At 56.1% G+C, this 15,901-nt stretch overlaps 5 protein-coding genes across 5 annotated transcripts; 3 read left to right on the top strand and 2 right to left on the bottom strand.

The window, feature by feature from the left end:
* The first annotated feature begins 1,153 nt into the window (after nt 1-1,153).
* On the top strand, nt 1,154-4,666 carry B0H64DRAFT_398269 (uncharacterized protein). The gene is made up of 6 exons (XM_062803937.1): nt 1,154-1,397; nt 1,476-1,614; nt 1,731-2,519; nt 2,575-3,285; nt 3,371-3,648; nt 3,706-4,666. The coding sequence occupies exons 1-6, from the start codon at nt 1,328-1,330 to the stop codon at nt 4,506-4,508; spliced, it is 2,790 nt and encodes a 929-aa protein (XP_062659956.1). The 5' UTR covers nt 1,154-1,327; the 3' UTR covers nt 4,509-4,666.
* A 782-nt stretch (nt 4,667-5,448) lies between these two features.
* Nucleotides 5,449-6,804, top strand: B0H64DRAFT_461580 (uncharacterized protein; the record flags this gene model as incomplete). The annotated part of the gene is made up of 4 exons (XM_062807511.1): nt 5,449-6,216; nt 6,316-6,389; nt 6,457-6,629; nt 6,700-6,804. 4 exons carry the CDS (start codon nt 5,449-5,451, stop codon nt 6,735-6,737), a joined length of 1,053 nt encoding a protein of 350 aa, XP_062659955.1. The 3' UTR covers nt 6,738-6,804.
* On the bottom strand, nt 6,722-8,121 carry B0H64DRAFT_170380 (S-adenosyl-L-methionine-dependent methyltransferase). The gene is made up of 2 exons (XM_062798755.1): nt 7,351-8,121; nt 6,722-7,299 (listed from the first exon to the last, which is right to left on the bottom strand). The coding sequence occupies exons 1-2, from the start codon at nt 7,886-7,888 to the stop codon at nt 7,085-7,087; spliced, it is 753 nt and encodes a 250-aa protein (XP_062659954.1). The 5' UTR covers nt 7,889-8,121; the 3' UTR covers nt 6,722-7,084.
* Nucleotides 8,122-9,154: 1,033 nt separating this feature from the next.
* Nucleotides 9,155-11,181, top strand: B0H64DRAFT_461579 (peptidase S8/S53 domain-containing protein; the record flags this gene model as incomplete). Its single annotated transcript, XM_062807510.1, has 3 exons — nt 9,155-9,852; nt 9,904-10,568; nt 10,622-11,181. The coding sequence occupies 3 exons, from the start codon at nt 9,155-9,157 to the stop codon at nt 11,179-11,181; spliced, it is 1,923 nt and encodes a 640-aa protein (XP_062659953.1).
* A 628-nt stretch (nt 11,182-11,809) lies between these two features.
* Nucleotides 11,810-14,909, bottom strand: B0H64DRAFT_417841 (uncharacterized protein; the record flags this gene model as incomplete). The annotated part of the gene is made up of 6 exons (XM_062805268.1): nt 11,810-12,298; nt 12,363-12,821; nt 12,873-13,005; nt 13,055-13,122; nt 13,171-14,455; nt 14,506-14,909. 6 exons carry the CDS (start codon nt 14,907-14,909, stop codon nt 11,810-11,812), a joined length of 2,838 nt encoding a protein of 945 aa, XP_062659952.1.
* Nucleotides 14,910-15,901: the final 992 nt, after the last annotated feature.

Genomic DNA, 15,901 nt, shown 5'->3' with positions numbered 1-15,901 from the left:
ACAAGTACGACCGTGTTGACAGCAATGATGACCAGGTCCTGAGATTCCATCTGAATGCCATGTTTGCCCATAAGGTGTCTACCTACGTTTCCGGGACACGACCTCCACGGCCGAGTGGACATGGACCGTATATACTCCTCATTCCTCAATTACAAGCTCCCCGTAGTTCGGTCCATGGTTACCTTGGCCATCGGAAAACTGGCTGCCAACATGAGCGAGCTCGACCTCTCTCTGCGTCACCCCAGCACCAACACGCTTCTCCTGGCTTGGTTTGGCGCTGTTTGTCTTTGAGACCGACCCGACAGTTGCGGCAGCTGACTGTGAGGGGGCCGAATCAACATCTTGAAAAGCTCAGGTCAACCTCTGACGCGATGGCGGTTGGTTGGCATGTGGATGCAGATCTTACAGTATCGTAGGCGGAGCCTAGGCGTGTACCCCGAGGTCGCTCTGGCATCCATTGTACTGGAGGCTCACTGTGTGGGTGACCCGCACTAGAATTAGAGGTTGATAATATGGAACCCGCTGCGTACAGAAGAGAAGACCAGTGGACTTTGTGTTGCTTTAAGACGGAGTTGCATTCGCTGAGGAGACGTTGCGCGGTGAAGGTGGTGGACGAACTGGACAAAAGGTTGGGATAAAACAGGATAATAGCAAGCGAAGGAAGCGGAATGGATTGTATATATCATTCGGGTACTAGTTTCACTTGTGCGTGCGCATAAGGTGCCTTGCAATTCCGTTACGTGTTGACTCGCCCGCTAACTATGCGTTCGCATACCTACCTAACTTATAGGATCATCTCAAGGCCGCCCCTTGGGCCCTCCATTGTAGGTAGGTAGGTACCTTGGCCTCTAGTCCTCGTCACGTTAGGAATGGTTAGAGTATTATTTAATCCAAAAGAAACTTTGACAACTTCAGTGTTCTTCGTACATCGTCACATATTTCACAGCCTCACATGTAATTAGACCATGGCACGCAACATCTTGTCCTCGTACTGCACCTTGTTTCTTGTACTCGCTCGATCTGCTTCCCAGGGGCTGCGCCCGCATGCCGCAAAGTTAACTGCTGTGCAACGTCGATGTCAACCTTGGCTGCGCCAACACCAGTCACCAACTCGGCTTAGCGCCCGCATAAGGGGCTTTGCGTGCGCATAGGGGAACGCTTCACCCTCATCCACTTGCAAAAGCAAATGTTCACTCGTCTTCCTCCGCATTCGTCCAGCTGGTGGCTTCTTTCAATCCGAAGATTGGCGTCAAGTGCGATGGGGGCTGCCTTGTCTACACGCATTGAAGACCATCGTATCTACTGCGAGCGAGCTTGAGTACCCGTCATGGCGGCATCCCGGTCAGGTTTCCACGGCGACTCACTTCAGGCAAGATGCATGCCACAGAACACTCCGGGTGCGTCTGCCAAGCGCCAGCAACAATTGCCCCTGGGTCCTTTGACAAAGCTCGAGCTGATACAACAGAGCGGTTCAGACGCGCCCCAGGGGCCTACCATCCCAAGTCCCCGCCTGTATTCTGGAAGACACTTCCCAAGTATACAGCCGGGTCGTCCCTCTCAGCTCGCCAATGAGTGGGCACTCGATGCCGCAGCTCAGTCGACCTATCGGCATGCGTACGTTTCTCACTACAACTATCCTCTTTTCCTCCATTCCTTGTTCCCCAGTATGAGCAGCGTGACGTGGCAGTTGACCGCTTCTATCTGAACTCGGTAGCTGATTCGGATGCCAGAGAACTGCGGTCTAAGACGGCCGGTAACTCAACCTCCCCACAATACCCTCAATTTACTTCACAGTCGGCAGAATGGGGGTCGACTTCATCTCTCCACGACTCCGAACAGTCGCCAATGACCCTTTATAGAACATCGCACGGCAGATTCCCGACTGGCAACCCGGTCCATGTCTCTGAACCATTCCCGTGGTCACCAGTTGAAGTTGCGGAACAAACCCCGTTCTCAGTCAGTAACTGTACTGAAGAGCCTGTCAGCGCCAGCGGCTGGGCAGAAACTGGACGGACCCCCAAACATCAATCCGTTGAGCCCAGACATTCTACCAAACAGCGGTATTACCGTTCATGTTTGGCACAGCCACGAAAGCCGTCGTGGCGCCTTACACCGAGTGGCAGGACAGCGTTCCAAAGCTTCAACTGCGAGATCGACGGGTGCCATACCCCTTTCAACAACAGCTGCAGCTTGAAGGCGCATCTAGAGCTGCATGAACAGAGCCACCGAGCCCAACCTGGCACCCCTTTTCGTCCCCCAGCGTCTGTGTTCTCGATCAACAGCACCGATAGCGGATATGTGTCACTTCTCGACGTGGCTCCGTTGTCCTTCTCACCCCAAAGCTTGAACACGCCAACGTCCGTCTTCTTGTGGGACGGTATCTTGGTCGAATATTGTGACGTACCATACGCCAGGGCTCAATTGGAGTGCGACGAAGATGCCTCTTCCAGCAATACTTGGGTTGTCAACGGGTTGAAAGACGAGATCAGCTTCGAAGAAGGCCATGTGCCCATAACAACGTATGCTCCGCGTCTGGTTTCAAGTCGCATTATGGCGCTAACGGGGTGATTTTAGGGACAAAGTGCCGGTTCATCGCCAGCTGAGTCTGTGGGAGGAAGCCGAGAATGAGTGGGAGCGCTTTTTGGTTACGGGACAAGAAGTCCGTGCCCAGGTCCCAACTATCAACGAGGCGCCCGGGACCACGCCCCTAGGAGACCGAGTTGCGGCTTGTTATGGGAATGTTGCAGACTGCGGCAAAGAAACGGTACTCACAGACGACGAAGACATGGATGCGGATGGGCATTCCAGAGCACCAACCCCATGGCCAGAGCGCTGGTACGAAGGGGGCAGCGAGCTTGGTCTTCAGCAATTTGCGGCCGAGGTCATAGCCAATTGTTTGAGCCACCCTGGGGACGCTGAGGCCATCGATGACGAGTTCGGTACGGGGCAGTGTCCCACCGACAACGACGACGGGCATCATAGACAGGAGTGTACCGGCGCCACAACAACGGGAGCGAGCTCAACAACCGGCCAGACAACGCATGCCGGCCGTCAACCATCTGGCGGGCATTCGACCAAAAGACAAAGAAGCAATGACGATGGAGACAGCGAGGAGGACCCGCCTCCGAAAAGACGGGACGCCAGGGGACCACCAGACAACGATACCGGTGCGAGGAAATTCTACGCCTGCCCATACCAGAAGCGTAAGCCCCGGGAAAGCCCCCTCTGTGGGATGCCGCACGGGTCAAAACGTGATTTTGGTTGGGATAGCGTGTCTCGTGTTAAGTACGTCTTTTTTGTCTTGTCATCGTCCATCTCCTTATTGGTTGGCCAGGGGGTTCGCTTGTTAACAGCATTTATTGCTACCTAGGCAGCATCTTCTCGAAAGCCACGGGTTGGACCATCACTGCGGGAACTGTTGGAAAGCGTACAAGAAGGTTCAAGACGCCCAGGGCTGCCACGAAACGAGGAGCTGCTTGCAGCGAACTAGTCCACCAAAGCATTGGTTGTCTAAATCACAAATCGCGCACCTCAAAGCCGAAAGGGTCGCCAGCCAGAGCGATGAGGCCTGGTATCGAATTGCCGATGTGCTGTTCGACAAAGAGCAAGACTATAACCCGGAGAGTTTCCGCGCCGAACACACACCATGTGAGTTAGCATCAGGAGCCAGACACAGCTGGGCCACTAACAATGTCGACCCACCAGTCTATAGCAGTGCAGACCATCTCAAGCTACTCTCGAGGGAGCAAAGCTGTTATAGGAGCCCAGACAACACGTGGACTCCGGAGAGCGACTCTACAAACCCTCCCGGGTTGACCCCTATGTCCGGGAACCAGAACGTTTCGCCGGCAGTAGAAGGACTATCTGCGCAATCCATGGACCCTTCGCCTCATCAACAGATTTCAGGGTGCTGTGATCAACCAGGACCCGGAGGTGCCAGCCCGAGACCCAAGGAGGTCTCGGAGCCCGGGATGGATCCAGACCCTTACCGATGCGAGAACCCGGCTAACGGCCACGCAGCGCCACAGACACCAGGTTACTTCCTGCCGGAGCCGCTGGTTCAGGCGTCGACGGCCCAGCACTTTGGCGCGGAGGACATGGAGCAATTCTTTGATCTCGGATCCGCCGCCACAGATCTGAACCCACCACCACTGCCTGACCCGTTCCCGGCTACCCCTGTGCCAGCCGCAGCAGCCTGCGACAGCTTGTACCAATTCACGGGTACCGCCGAGGTTGGGCAGTTATCGTTAGCTTGCTCCTGTGGGCCTGCACAGAAGTGCATCTGTCGGCTGAAGAAGCGGGTGGCAGACCTGCGCAACGAGAATGAGTCCCTCTGGGCCGAGAAGGAGGCGATGCGGAAGGCGCTGGTTGGACTGCGGCAGACGCTGGAACACCAGGATGAGCTGCTGCAGGTCATGGAGGAGAAGGGCATGCTCTCGGGTGAGGCGATGGGAAAATTGTATGAGTATCAAAACAGGATGAGGGCGGTGGTTATGGAACATCGTTGATGCTTCGGCGTCCACCGCGGCCTGGGCGTCCACATCTCCTTTGTGCTCCATATCCATGGCCGCCTTCGAGGCCGCTGAGATCGAGCGCATGCGCCTCGGCGGCAACGAGAATTGGCGCCGCTTCTTCGAGCAGCATGAGGACGCCAAGATGCGGGGGCACGGCGTCTCGGAGTATGGGAGAAGGGGGGATGGGTAACATGTTGTTCACCAGTACTTACTACTACGTCAAACCAAGAGAGTATACATGGGGTGGGAACTTGACCTGCCGTAAAGTTACGTGACAAGAGTGACAGACAAGCCGCGGGTCAGGACCGGGTTATACGGTTGGTTACCTCAAACCGTGAGCCACGCGGATTCAGGGGCCACAACCAACCCAAACAACCAAGTCTTCGTTTTGTTCTGCTTCCACGCAGCGGAATTGACGGAATATTAACCCTGTCCAGGTCACAAACCGAGGTCCAGCAGCCGGGTACGGGATCATCATGCAATCAATGAGATCGACACGCTGACCCCCCATTCTTGCTTCTGGAACACTCATCCGGCCATTCTTTTGCCCCGCGGGCGGAAAACCGATCAAATGGTTTGCAAGAGCACAAGAACCGACATATCCATTAACACGGTAAAATAAGGTACGGGACGGGAATGCAATATGTCGGAGTCGTTTAGTTGGCCTGAGATTACTGATATCTGCAACCAACCTTTGAGAAGACAGGTCCAATGGTAGAAGCAGGCAGAGCGCCAATATGCGTGTAATATAAGATAGACGCCGGGAGTTACCACCGCAGCAACGGCATATAGGACGCGGCAGCTAATGATAAGGCCTTTCCTTTCAAAGGCAACCAACCATCCCCCAGGCCTTTATGGTTCGAGTTGCTACCTGGGTTGACAAACTACCTATCTCTCTCTCACGCAACGACAAATCTCAAACGCTTTGCTAACGATGCAGTGGAAAGCTCTCGCCCTAGCTCTCCTGGTCGAACATGGCTTCGGCCAGGGGTTCCCAGTGCCTGACGGGATACCAGCCATGTTACGTTTCCAGTGTTCGCAGCTCGTCATCGAACGTCTAGACCCTCTCGTTAGTCCCGGTTCGATACCGTCGCCGCATCTGCACCAGATCGTCGGCGGCAACTCATTCAACGCGACCATGGACCCGAGCACGCACGATCTCGTCAAGTCCTCCACATGCACCAGCTGCACCTTCACCGAAGACTTCTCCAACTACTGGACCGCCGTCCTCTATTTCCGAGCCCGAAACGGAACGTACAAGCGCGTGCCCCAGCTCCCCAACCTCGGCCTCGGCGGCAACGGCGGCGTCACCATCTACTACATCCCGCCCCACGACGGCACGACCAACGTCACGGCCTTCAAGCCCGGCTTCCGCATGCTCGTGGGCGACGCCGCTCTGAGCGAGCCCGGCCAGGACCCGAAGGTCTGCCACCGCTGCATGCCGGAAGAGGGGGACAACAGCAACCTGAACTGCGCGGCTCCGGACTCACAGACCCTGCCCGCCGAGCCCTGTGTGGGCGGTATCCGCTCGGTCATCACTTTCCCCACGTGCTGGGACGGTGTGAACACGGACACCCCGGATCACAAGAGCCATGTTGCCTACCCGACTGAGGGCACCTTTGATTCCAACGCTGATGGTGGCCCCTGCCCGGAGACTCACCCGGTTAAGATCCCGCAGGTTATGTTGGAAACCATTTGGGATGTAAGCATATTGGCCTCTTTATGAATTGGACAGCCACTATGCGAGCATTGTCAACAGTAGTAAGGCATTGGCTGGGTTTACTTGCTGACTTGGTCACAGACCACCCCCTTCAACGACGAAGAGCTCTGGCCCGAGGATGGCTCGCAGCCGTTTGTCTGGAGCACCAACGACCGGTAAGTCCTTTTTTACCGATGCAGACATCAAATTTAAGAGTGGTTTCTGACAACAAGTGACCCACAGGGACGGCTATACGCAGCACGGTGACTACGTCTTTGGCTGGAAGGACGATTCCCTCCAACGCGCCATGGACTACCGCTGTACGGGAGACGTTTGCGATGTTTTGGAGCACCAGACCTTCGAGGAGTCGATAAAGTGCACCATCCCGCAGACTGTCGAGGACGATGTCGATGGATGTGAGTGACATCCTGCAACGTGAAATGCCTCTTCCCATGTCGTGCTGTTGATTGTCTAACCGCCTGGTAGGGGTCACTCATATTCCCGGCCAGGAGATGCTGGATTGATTGTGTGGGTAGGTACCTTGGTAGAGGTGTGGGATTGCTGCGTGGGGGCTTTCACGTCAAACAAATGAACGCCGAGGGATGTACTTCAACAACCCATTCTCGACTGCAAGTTAATAATAGTCCTGGTTTAAATATGAGGAGATATAAGAGACGTTTCCCATTCGGAACAATTTAGCCGAAGGAAAGGAGAATGCGACGATTTTATGCATCATGCACTGCTGAACTAAAACGCCCCGTCCTTCCTACCTCGGGCACAGTGTATTCCTACCTAGGTACCTACCTAGGTAGGTACGCTTGCAGGAATTACCACGTTGTTATGTACTCCCTCGCACGAAACCCAAGCTCAGCTAAGAACTCTCATCCGGGAGATAGACGGACATCTGCAAGCCACCAGAGTATGGAACCTCGGTCGTCTTGAAGCCGTTTGCTGGATCGTGGAGATAGTCAAGATACTCCTTGTAGAGCGCGCGAGCCATCTTCGTGTTGTCCGCAAGAACTATCGCGCCCTTCTTCAACCGGGGCTTGACGATCTTGAGTGTAGGGAGCGCCATAGGGGTCCAGACTACGGCGTGTTAGTCACAGTCCACACATATTCACAAAGGGAGAAACCCACTGTCAAGCAGCAGAAAATCAACTTGCTCCGGCATATCGTCCCTCTTCAACGTCTCCAGCAAGTCGCCTTCGCGTAGGTCAATCACACCGGCGATCTCGTCACCAGCCTCAGCCCAATGCTCCCTCGCGCGCGCCGCCTTCGTCGGTTCCTTCTCGGTCGCCACAACCCGCCCACTGACACTCGCGCCCCTCGCCTTCTGGTCGGCCACGTTCTGGCCCACAGCCAGGGCAGGATAGATGGTAGACACGCCGAAGCTGGTGCCGGCCTCGACGATGTTGAGGGCGCCCGAGGATCGGGCCAGCAGGTAGACGAAGTGGCACTTGTCCTCCTCGAGCGCAACGAACTTGTCGCGCATGTGGTCGTCGGCCGCCGCGGCCCAGGTGGTGGAGAAGAGGTGGAAGGCGATGAGCCGCTTGAGGTAGAACCAGGACTGCGAGAGGGTGTGCTCTTGCGCTGCCGATGCCGCGTGCAGCCGCTGGAGGAGGGCGTGCACGCGGGGGCTGGCCGGGATGGCGAGGGATGCGGCGGTTGGGGACATGATGGACAGGTGGTGTGGTTTAAACGGTGATGGGATGGGCCATGAAAGGGGTTTTGGGATGAGAAGAACGTCTCGGCTTGTCTACGGGCGTGGTTTTAAGAAGATATCTGCCCAAAACGTCACCGCATGGTTGACTCATTCATGAGTCGCGGGCGAAAGAAGGCCCGTGGACTGCTCAATCCAAACCCCTCTGAGGCCTTGGGATTATCCGAGTCCCACCACGCGCCCTTGCCACGACCCCCTGGTGCAGCCACCAACCGAAGCTCAGAGGTGAGGGGTTCGTGTCGTCGTTCGAATATATCGTATCTCCGCGCTGAGGCCGAAGAGTTTTAATGGCTTTTATAACTGTAGAAAGCAATCCCTGAATTACTGCCCCGATTTAATTAACTGCAGGACCTAACTTTGCCCGAGTTACAAGTTGCCCCTTTATGGTATTCCAGGTAAGATCACATGAGAGAAGACACTTGCTCATGAGCGGTAAAGGCCATCTCAGATTTGGGATGATGCAAGAGTCAGATAATGAATGTATTCCCAACAAAAAGACGTTGGCAAATCGACCCGTTACCCAGCCGTCCTAGTGATCCTAGGAGGGGGCATGGATAGAGGAGAGGGTAAGAAATGGGTGACCATGAAGCTCTCGAACGCGTGGTTATACATCTTCTTCAAGATGAAAGTGTGAAATCAACCATGAACGGGGCTCACGACTCTTTAGAACTTCGCGGTCTCCCCCCTTGGTGGAGTGGGTGAGCCGGGGTATACATACATACAAACAGGCGGGTATCGGCTTCACAACGTTACGTCCTCTTCCAGGTTTAGGATAGGTGCTTGCAGCCTACGAGGTACTCAGCACGGCGATTTCGATTACTGATACTCACAAGCCCAAAGCCATGAGGCGCTAAGCTCGGGGTATGAATCAGCAACCACACCAGGGCAGGGGCCAACACGAGGATCTACTTCCGGGTATTAGGCCGAGTCCCACCCTACAACCCTATTGTTGCCATTAATACGGTCCCGGGGCCGTGGACCCTTTGAGATACGAAAGCATGGGCTGAGGTGACCAGAAAGGGGCGAAATGGTGTAACTGACGGCGATGATTACGATTACTTCGCGACTTCGAGCCCTGAATAAGCTACCAAGCAAATCAAGTCCAGGATTGAGAGAGAATACGAGGTTAGAAAGATGTATTTAGTCGATTGTTAAACCGCTACTCGGATCTCAACTCCTGGTTCCTTGACATCCAAATCTACACTGACCGATCACACTAATATGGTTTCTACTCGGGTGGCGTCCACCCTTTTTGCTGCTGTGGCCTATGCCATAACAGTTCATGCTCATCCAACTTCGCCCACGAAGTTGACCCATGAGAAGCGGGACACCGTTCATGGAGAGTGGACAAAGGTTGGCCGTGCCGGCGCAGACACGCCCCTGACCTTGCGCATTGGCTTGAAGCAGCGTAACCTGGAGCGTGCTGAAGAGTTTATACACGCCATCTCAAACCCCCGGTCCGAGACCTACGGCCAGCACTGGTCGCCCGAGAAGGTTGCCGAGGTGTTTGCCCCCAGCAACGACGCCATCACCGAAACCGAGCAGTGGCTCACCAGCGAGGGTGTTGCCAGTGACGATATTTCCAAGACGACCGGACGCAACTGGATCAAGGTCACCACCACCGTGGGTAAAGCCGAGTCGCTGCTCAATACCTCTTATAGTGTCTATGAGAATACCGCTGGAGCTCGGCTCGTCGCATGCGAGTCGTACAGCATCCCGGCTGCCATCCAAGGACACATCGATCTGGTTGCCCCCACGATCCAGTTTGATGAGAGAGAGGCCATCATCACCACCCGCGGACCCAAGAAGCGCGAAGAAGCAATAGCACCCAAGTTCAAGAAGCTTCCACCTGGGCATGTGCGAGCCGACCCGTTGAAGGACTGCAGCGAGGTTACGACCCCGGAATGCTTGCGAGCTCTGTAAGTATGCAATCAGCTTCATGGGTACTTTTACGAAGCTGACTGTAACAGGTATGGCATTCCTGAAGGTGCTCAACCCGTCGAGGGCAACAGCTTTGGCATCGTCGAGTTCGCTCCGCAGAGCTACAACCAGGACGACCTGAACGCCTTCTTCTCCGTTTATGGTAACGGCAATATTCCTAACGGGACTTCTCCAATCTTCAACGGCATCGACGGCGGCTACCTGTCCACCGAGTCCGGCTCCGGAATCCGCGGCGAGTCCAACCTCGACCTGTGCTACGCCATGTCGCTCACCTATCCCCAGAACGTGACGCTGTACCAAGTCGGCGACAGCGTCGCGTGGAACCCGGCAACTAACAACAACTTCCTCGACGCCGTCGATGGGTCCTACTGCACGACCGACGGCGGCGACGACCCGGTCTGGGATGCCATATATCCGCACGACGCCTCCACCCCCGGAGCGTACACCGGCGAGCCCATGTGCGGCGTGTACAATGCGACAAAGGTCATCTCGGTGTCGTACGGCAGCAACGAGAATGCCCGGCCAGCGAGCTATCGGGCGCGTGAGTGTGCCGAGTACATGAAGCTCGGACTAATGGGCGTGACTGTCTTGTTTTCCTCTGGCGACACTGGCGTTGCCGGGCTTAGGAGCCAATGCGTTAACCCTGACGGGTCGTACACGCCTGTGGCCGCGGACTACGGCCAGTTTAACCCAAGTATGCATCCACTCCTTACCCTACGAGATTATGTGAGAGTTAACAAGGGATAGTGTTTCCCGGCACTTGCCCCTGGATCACTTCGGTCGGTGGTACGGCCCTCCCCGCGGGCAAGCCCGTCACCACCCCGGAAGTCGCATCGTACAACTTTGGATCCGGTGGCGGCTTCAGCAACCTGTTCTCGCTCCCGTCGTATCAAGCAGATGCTATCAACAGTTACTACGCGCAGCACGACCCCGGCTACAACTCATCCCGTTACAACAACACGCAGCAGGTGCGCGGCTACCCGGACGTTGCACTGGCCTCGCAGGACTATATTACCGGCATTGACGGTGGCTTTCTGGCCTTCTCAGGCACGTCTGCATCTGCACCCACCTTTGGTGCCATGATCACGCTGATCAACGGCGAGCGCCTGAAGGTTGGCAAGGGGCCCGTGGGCTTCATTAACCCCGTGCTCTATGCCCACCCGGAGGTGTTCCAGGATGTTGTCGAGGGCAAGAACCCAGGCTGTGGCACAAACGGGTTTAGTGCGGTTGAGGGGTGGGATCCGGTGACGGGGTTGGGGGCGCCGAACTACGAGAAGTTGAAGGAAGTGTTCATGGCCCTGCCTTGATCTCTGGCCGGCCCCATACCCAAAGTTTACGATATCCAATGGACTATGCAACTTAGATAGAGAAGGTTAATACGGCACGATGTCCAAAATACATTCCTATTATGCATGGTGTCCGAAATAGAACCAACCTTGCCTCGCTATGCTACCCGCAAACAATAAGTGTTAAGAACAAAGGAAACCCTAAAAGAGTGTATCTCATCCCACCATCAACCTCTCCCCCTTCCTCTCCCTATCAGTCAACACACCCCCATCCACCCTCAAAACGGCAATCCCCTCCCCCTTCCCTCATCCTCCGACTCTCCACCTTCCTCCCCCAACCTCTGATACCGATCCCCCTTCCCACCACCGCCACTCCCAACTCCTCCACCCCCCTCCCCCCACCACGCCGCCCCCTTCCACTTCCCACTCTTCCCACCGACCCCAGGAACCCCTGACCGCGCTTTAGTAAGAAACGGTACCCTCGCCCCATCCACAACCTCCCCAACCCTCTCCCACGCCGCCGCCCAATTCACCACCACCACAAACACCATCGCCGCAATAGCCGCGATCACAGAGGACACGAGCATGTACCGGGCGGGGGTGAATGCGAATGGGAAAGTGGACTGGGATTGAGCTGCTGCTGATGCTGCTACTGCTGATTCGGAAGTGGAGTGTCTGGCGTGGGTGATCGGGTGCAGGAGGAGGGCGGTGAGGGTGAAGGGGAGGAAGGAGACTGCGATGGTGAGGAGGGCGTTGCTGGTTTGGGTGGTGCTGTGGGTTGTGAGGGCGGTTTGCTGTTGGTTGGGGTGGTTAGTGATGGGGAGTTGGTGGGGGCAGGGTATGGGGGGTGGGAATAGGGGCAGGGGGTACTAACGCGGGCGGTGACGGACTGGAGAGTGGCGGTTTGGTGGAGGAGGGAGGACTGGAGGGTGCGTAGGTCGTGGATGGCGGTTTCGATGTTGTGGATGGGGGATGGCGCTTCCGCGGGCATGTTGTCTAGATCAAAGTACGGGAGGTCGGTCTGCTTGAACCGCTCCCAGGACGAGATTGTCCCAGCCAAGCCTTGTGTGAGCTGCTCGAGCGTCTGCACCGCTTGGTCGGAGATCCGTTGCGCCCGGCGGCTGTTGCCGTTCAGGACCTGTATGGGAGGTCAGTTCAGCTCTGATGGGGGAAGGGTATGCTTGTGGGGATTGGGAACTGACCTGTGTCTTCAGAGCCTTCAGAACCTGTCGTACAGCGTTCTCCCATTCCTCCTTCACCTCTAGCACGCAAGACTCCATCGCCTGCATGAAATACCCCCTTGCGTCTGAGGCAGAGCTCTCGGCCATGCGGCGGCCGCAGGTCAACGGATCCATGACAGCCCCTCCTTGCGTCGACTGGTAGGACCGGACGTCGTATCTGCTCTCGCCGCCATCGTGGTACGTGTCGAAGAAGCCGTACGCGGTCCAATGGGTGTTGTCAACGCCTACAATCATGCACGAAATCTGTGCCTCGTGGACGTATGCCTGGGTACCGCGCGACTGGTTTAGGAAGCCCACGTCTTTAGAGTCCCTCAGCGGCCCGTTATTCCCGCCGAATCGGGTGTCGAGGGAGGGTTTTCCACCCTGCCTCCATGCGAGGAACGGCAGGTGGAAGGAGAGGTGGAAGCTCTGATTTCCGGGCTGTCAAGGGGTTAGTGGCATGGAATAAACGGTAGGTCGCGGAGTCCATACATGAAGCTTCACATCCATCCCAGACTGGAAGTCCAAATGTTTGTACACAAAATCTCTGAGGGGCAGGGCTTGTCTCTCGGAAACTGTTGAGGCAAGGGCCAGCGTGCTGGCAGGGTCAAGGTTGGTGACGTAGCTGACAGTGTTAGGTGAGGTCCATCAAAAGTGTAGCGAAGGGTTCTTACACGAGGCGCTTCTTGGGAGACAAGAGGTCGTCCTTCGACTCGGTGTCGATTAATTGAGGAACAGCCCTCTGCTCGTCTTGTTAGCGCTGTCCATCCATCAAACAAGAGTCACGTACTGCGGTTAAAGCTTCATAGAGTTGACCATGGCTAAGAAACTGCATGCCATTCATCTGAGAGTGTGGACCGATTGGTGACGGCTCGTCGAGAATAGCAACCACTTCAGGGGCAACCTCCTGGCCACTAGAAAGTGCTTCAAAACTCGCCGGGGCGCAGAAGTCCCGGATTTCGTCGTACATGTACCGGATGGACGGGCTGTCCGCGTCTTGCACAAAGGCCCGAACGATCCTCGCGGCTTTGCTGGTCTTGTCATCTCCCTGCATCTCAGCCAAGGTCAGGCAGTACGGCATGTTCTCGGTCGCATCGTTCCCCGTACGGTTGTTCTCGAACGACCTTGGCCAAAGCGACGGAGCGATGTAAGTCTCTCTGGCATCTTGGACAGATCGTTTACTCTTGCGGCTGGCTTTTCTGAGGCTCCTCCCGGCTTCGGATTCGGTCTCATCGTCGGTTGAATCCTCCGCAAATGTGTCCTCGAGTTCGTCGACGTCCGACCCCAGCAAAGCACGCCGGAACTCGGAGATGTGGTTGCCGCCAGTGGTGTACGCGATGAATGAGATAGCAGGAGACGACGGCAGGAGATCCCAGACAGCCAGCGGTAGCTCGAGCATCAACACTGTCCCAAAGCTGGGAAACACTGCAGATATCTGAATGTTCTTGGCCCCCTCCGGCGCGTTGAGCAGCCATTGTCTCCACTTCTCGGCGTCGATGTGCTGATCGCGGAGCCGGCAAGTCACCAGGATCCCGGGTCCTTCCGGGATGTTATTGTTGGGCTGAGTTGTCGGCGGGTTCAGCTGGATCAGAGACTCTTCGGATTGTGTTTGAGCTTGTGGAGGCAGAGGGGTGAGGACGATCGTCTTAGGCTTCCTTGACAGGAAGGAGTGGACGGGGGTTCGCCGGCGTGGTCGTTCAAACATCGGTTGTCCTGTGCGGCGATCCACCTGGACGATGGAGTAGGCGTCGTCGGTAAAGGAGATCTCTGGTGTCCAGATTTGCAGTCGGTTGATGAGCCTTCTATGCAGCTCCACCATAGAGAGCCAGTCGGTGGTGTGGGCGGCGTGCGCGAGCTCCTGAACAAGGGAGGCGGTAAAGGAATCGTGGTCCCCGTCAGCTTGGGTCGAGTCGAAGCCGCCTGCTGCCAGAGTTTCCACTACCCCGTTCCCGATGAAAGTGTCCCTGTTCTCATGGGTATAGAGACAGTCTTGTAAGAGCAGGACATCACAGTCGATCTCCCCGAGGAACGAGTGCAGTATGGATGACTGTACAGTAGGGGAATCCCGGCTCCGACTGGCCTTGGGTTAGTTACGGCGATAAAGAAGACGAAGCCCTAGACTTACTTGGCTGCCCACACGGGACTGCCGCCGGGTTGCTCACTTGGGCGGGCATGGCCACCATAGTACAAAATGAGGAGGTTCCCTTCCTGGCCGTGGGCATCCACCAAATCGGCAACCTTTCGGGATACTTCAACGGCCGACCGTCTTGATGGAATTTTCCAGTACTCGGTATCGTAATGGTACAAGCCCCTGAATACCGATTCCAAGTTCCTGACTTCTGTCTCAAGGCCAAGATCGTCTTTATCCCAGCTCATGAGCAGGACTTTGACCTTCCTGTAACGCGTCGCGAACCGGTCCGGCCATGCCGCAGATACGGCGTCTGTGAGCTGTGATAAGAAGGACGAGAAGTCGGCCATGTGGAAACCTGCCGAGGAGGTGTCGTGTGTGGTGGTCTTGATGGAGGACATGGAGTCCATGATGAGACCTTGGGAATGCGCTAATCGTACAAACAGAGAACAGAGAATCAGTGTATAGAAGACCAGGAACATGCTGGGCGCATCTCGATGCTCTCAACAACCGATCACGGCGAGGGAGGTGGTGGTGGTCCGTATATCAGGCACTTGACGCGGCCATCGCGCCCAATCATGCCCCTGTTGGCAGGAGGATCCAACGTGGAGACAACCATTGGGCTGAACAAACTTCAAGGCGACTCTCGTTTATTTTCAGTGGGTTGCTGGCACCAAAAAAACTGCAATCGGCGCTTGTGTCAGTTTGATTCGGGCTGACGGGTGACGTGTCTCGACAAGAAAGGGTCGGGAGGGACGTCGTTGGTTCGTGATGGCTAAGGCGAGCAAGGCGCATCGTGTCAAGCCCCTACTGAACAGCTAAAAATTGACAATTTGTTTTGGGCGCAGGAGGTGATTGGGTAGCAAAGGGCATCACCCCAGTCATCGTGGCGGGTGCTCGGCCGCCGACCACTCACGACAGCGCCCCTTGGTGTCCAGGTTGGGCAGGGAGCGGCTTGCTGCTGCACGAAATAGCCAAAGCCATCCAGCTTACGCAGCTTGTAAGTCCAAATGCGCATGGTTGATAAGCTATTCTTTTCCTCTCTGTTGTCAACACAGCCACTGCGTCTCCAGGGTTACTGCCGACCGGGTACGCGACCAGAAGGGCCGGCCGTTCACGTTCTTGAGAGGGCTTTGTGCACAAGCGAGAGGCAGTCGTACAACGCATCATTCAACCGAAAGGAACCGGCCCGGGTTTCTCGCGAGGTTTCCTTCTGCTGACACTTGGTTGGTGGGCTCGACCCGGCCAATTCTCCCTGTGTAGGTACCTACGAAGACTTCAACATGCGACCAAACATCCTTCTGTTCCAAAGAGAATCCCAATCGAACCCGGATGACGTCTGCCACGGTCTGGAAGCTCAATCGGCAAGGGGGATAACGGCGCTCCGCGTGAC

This window comes from Chaetomium fimeti (assembly GCF_033439085.1).
Source record: "Chaetomium fimeti strain CBS 168.71 chromosome Unknown B0H64scaffold_4, whole genome shotgun sequence".
NCBI classification, from domain to species: Eukaryota; Fungi; Ascomycota; class Sordariomycetes; order Sordariales; family Chaetomiaceae; genus Chaetomium; species Chaetomium fimeti.
Note: the sequence above shows the minus strand (reverse complement) of the source record. Positions and strands in the feature narration are given on the sequence as shown.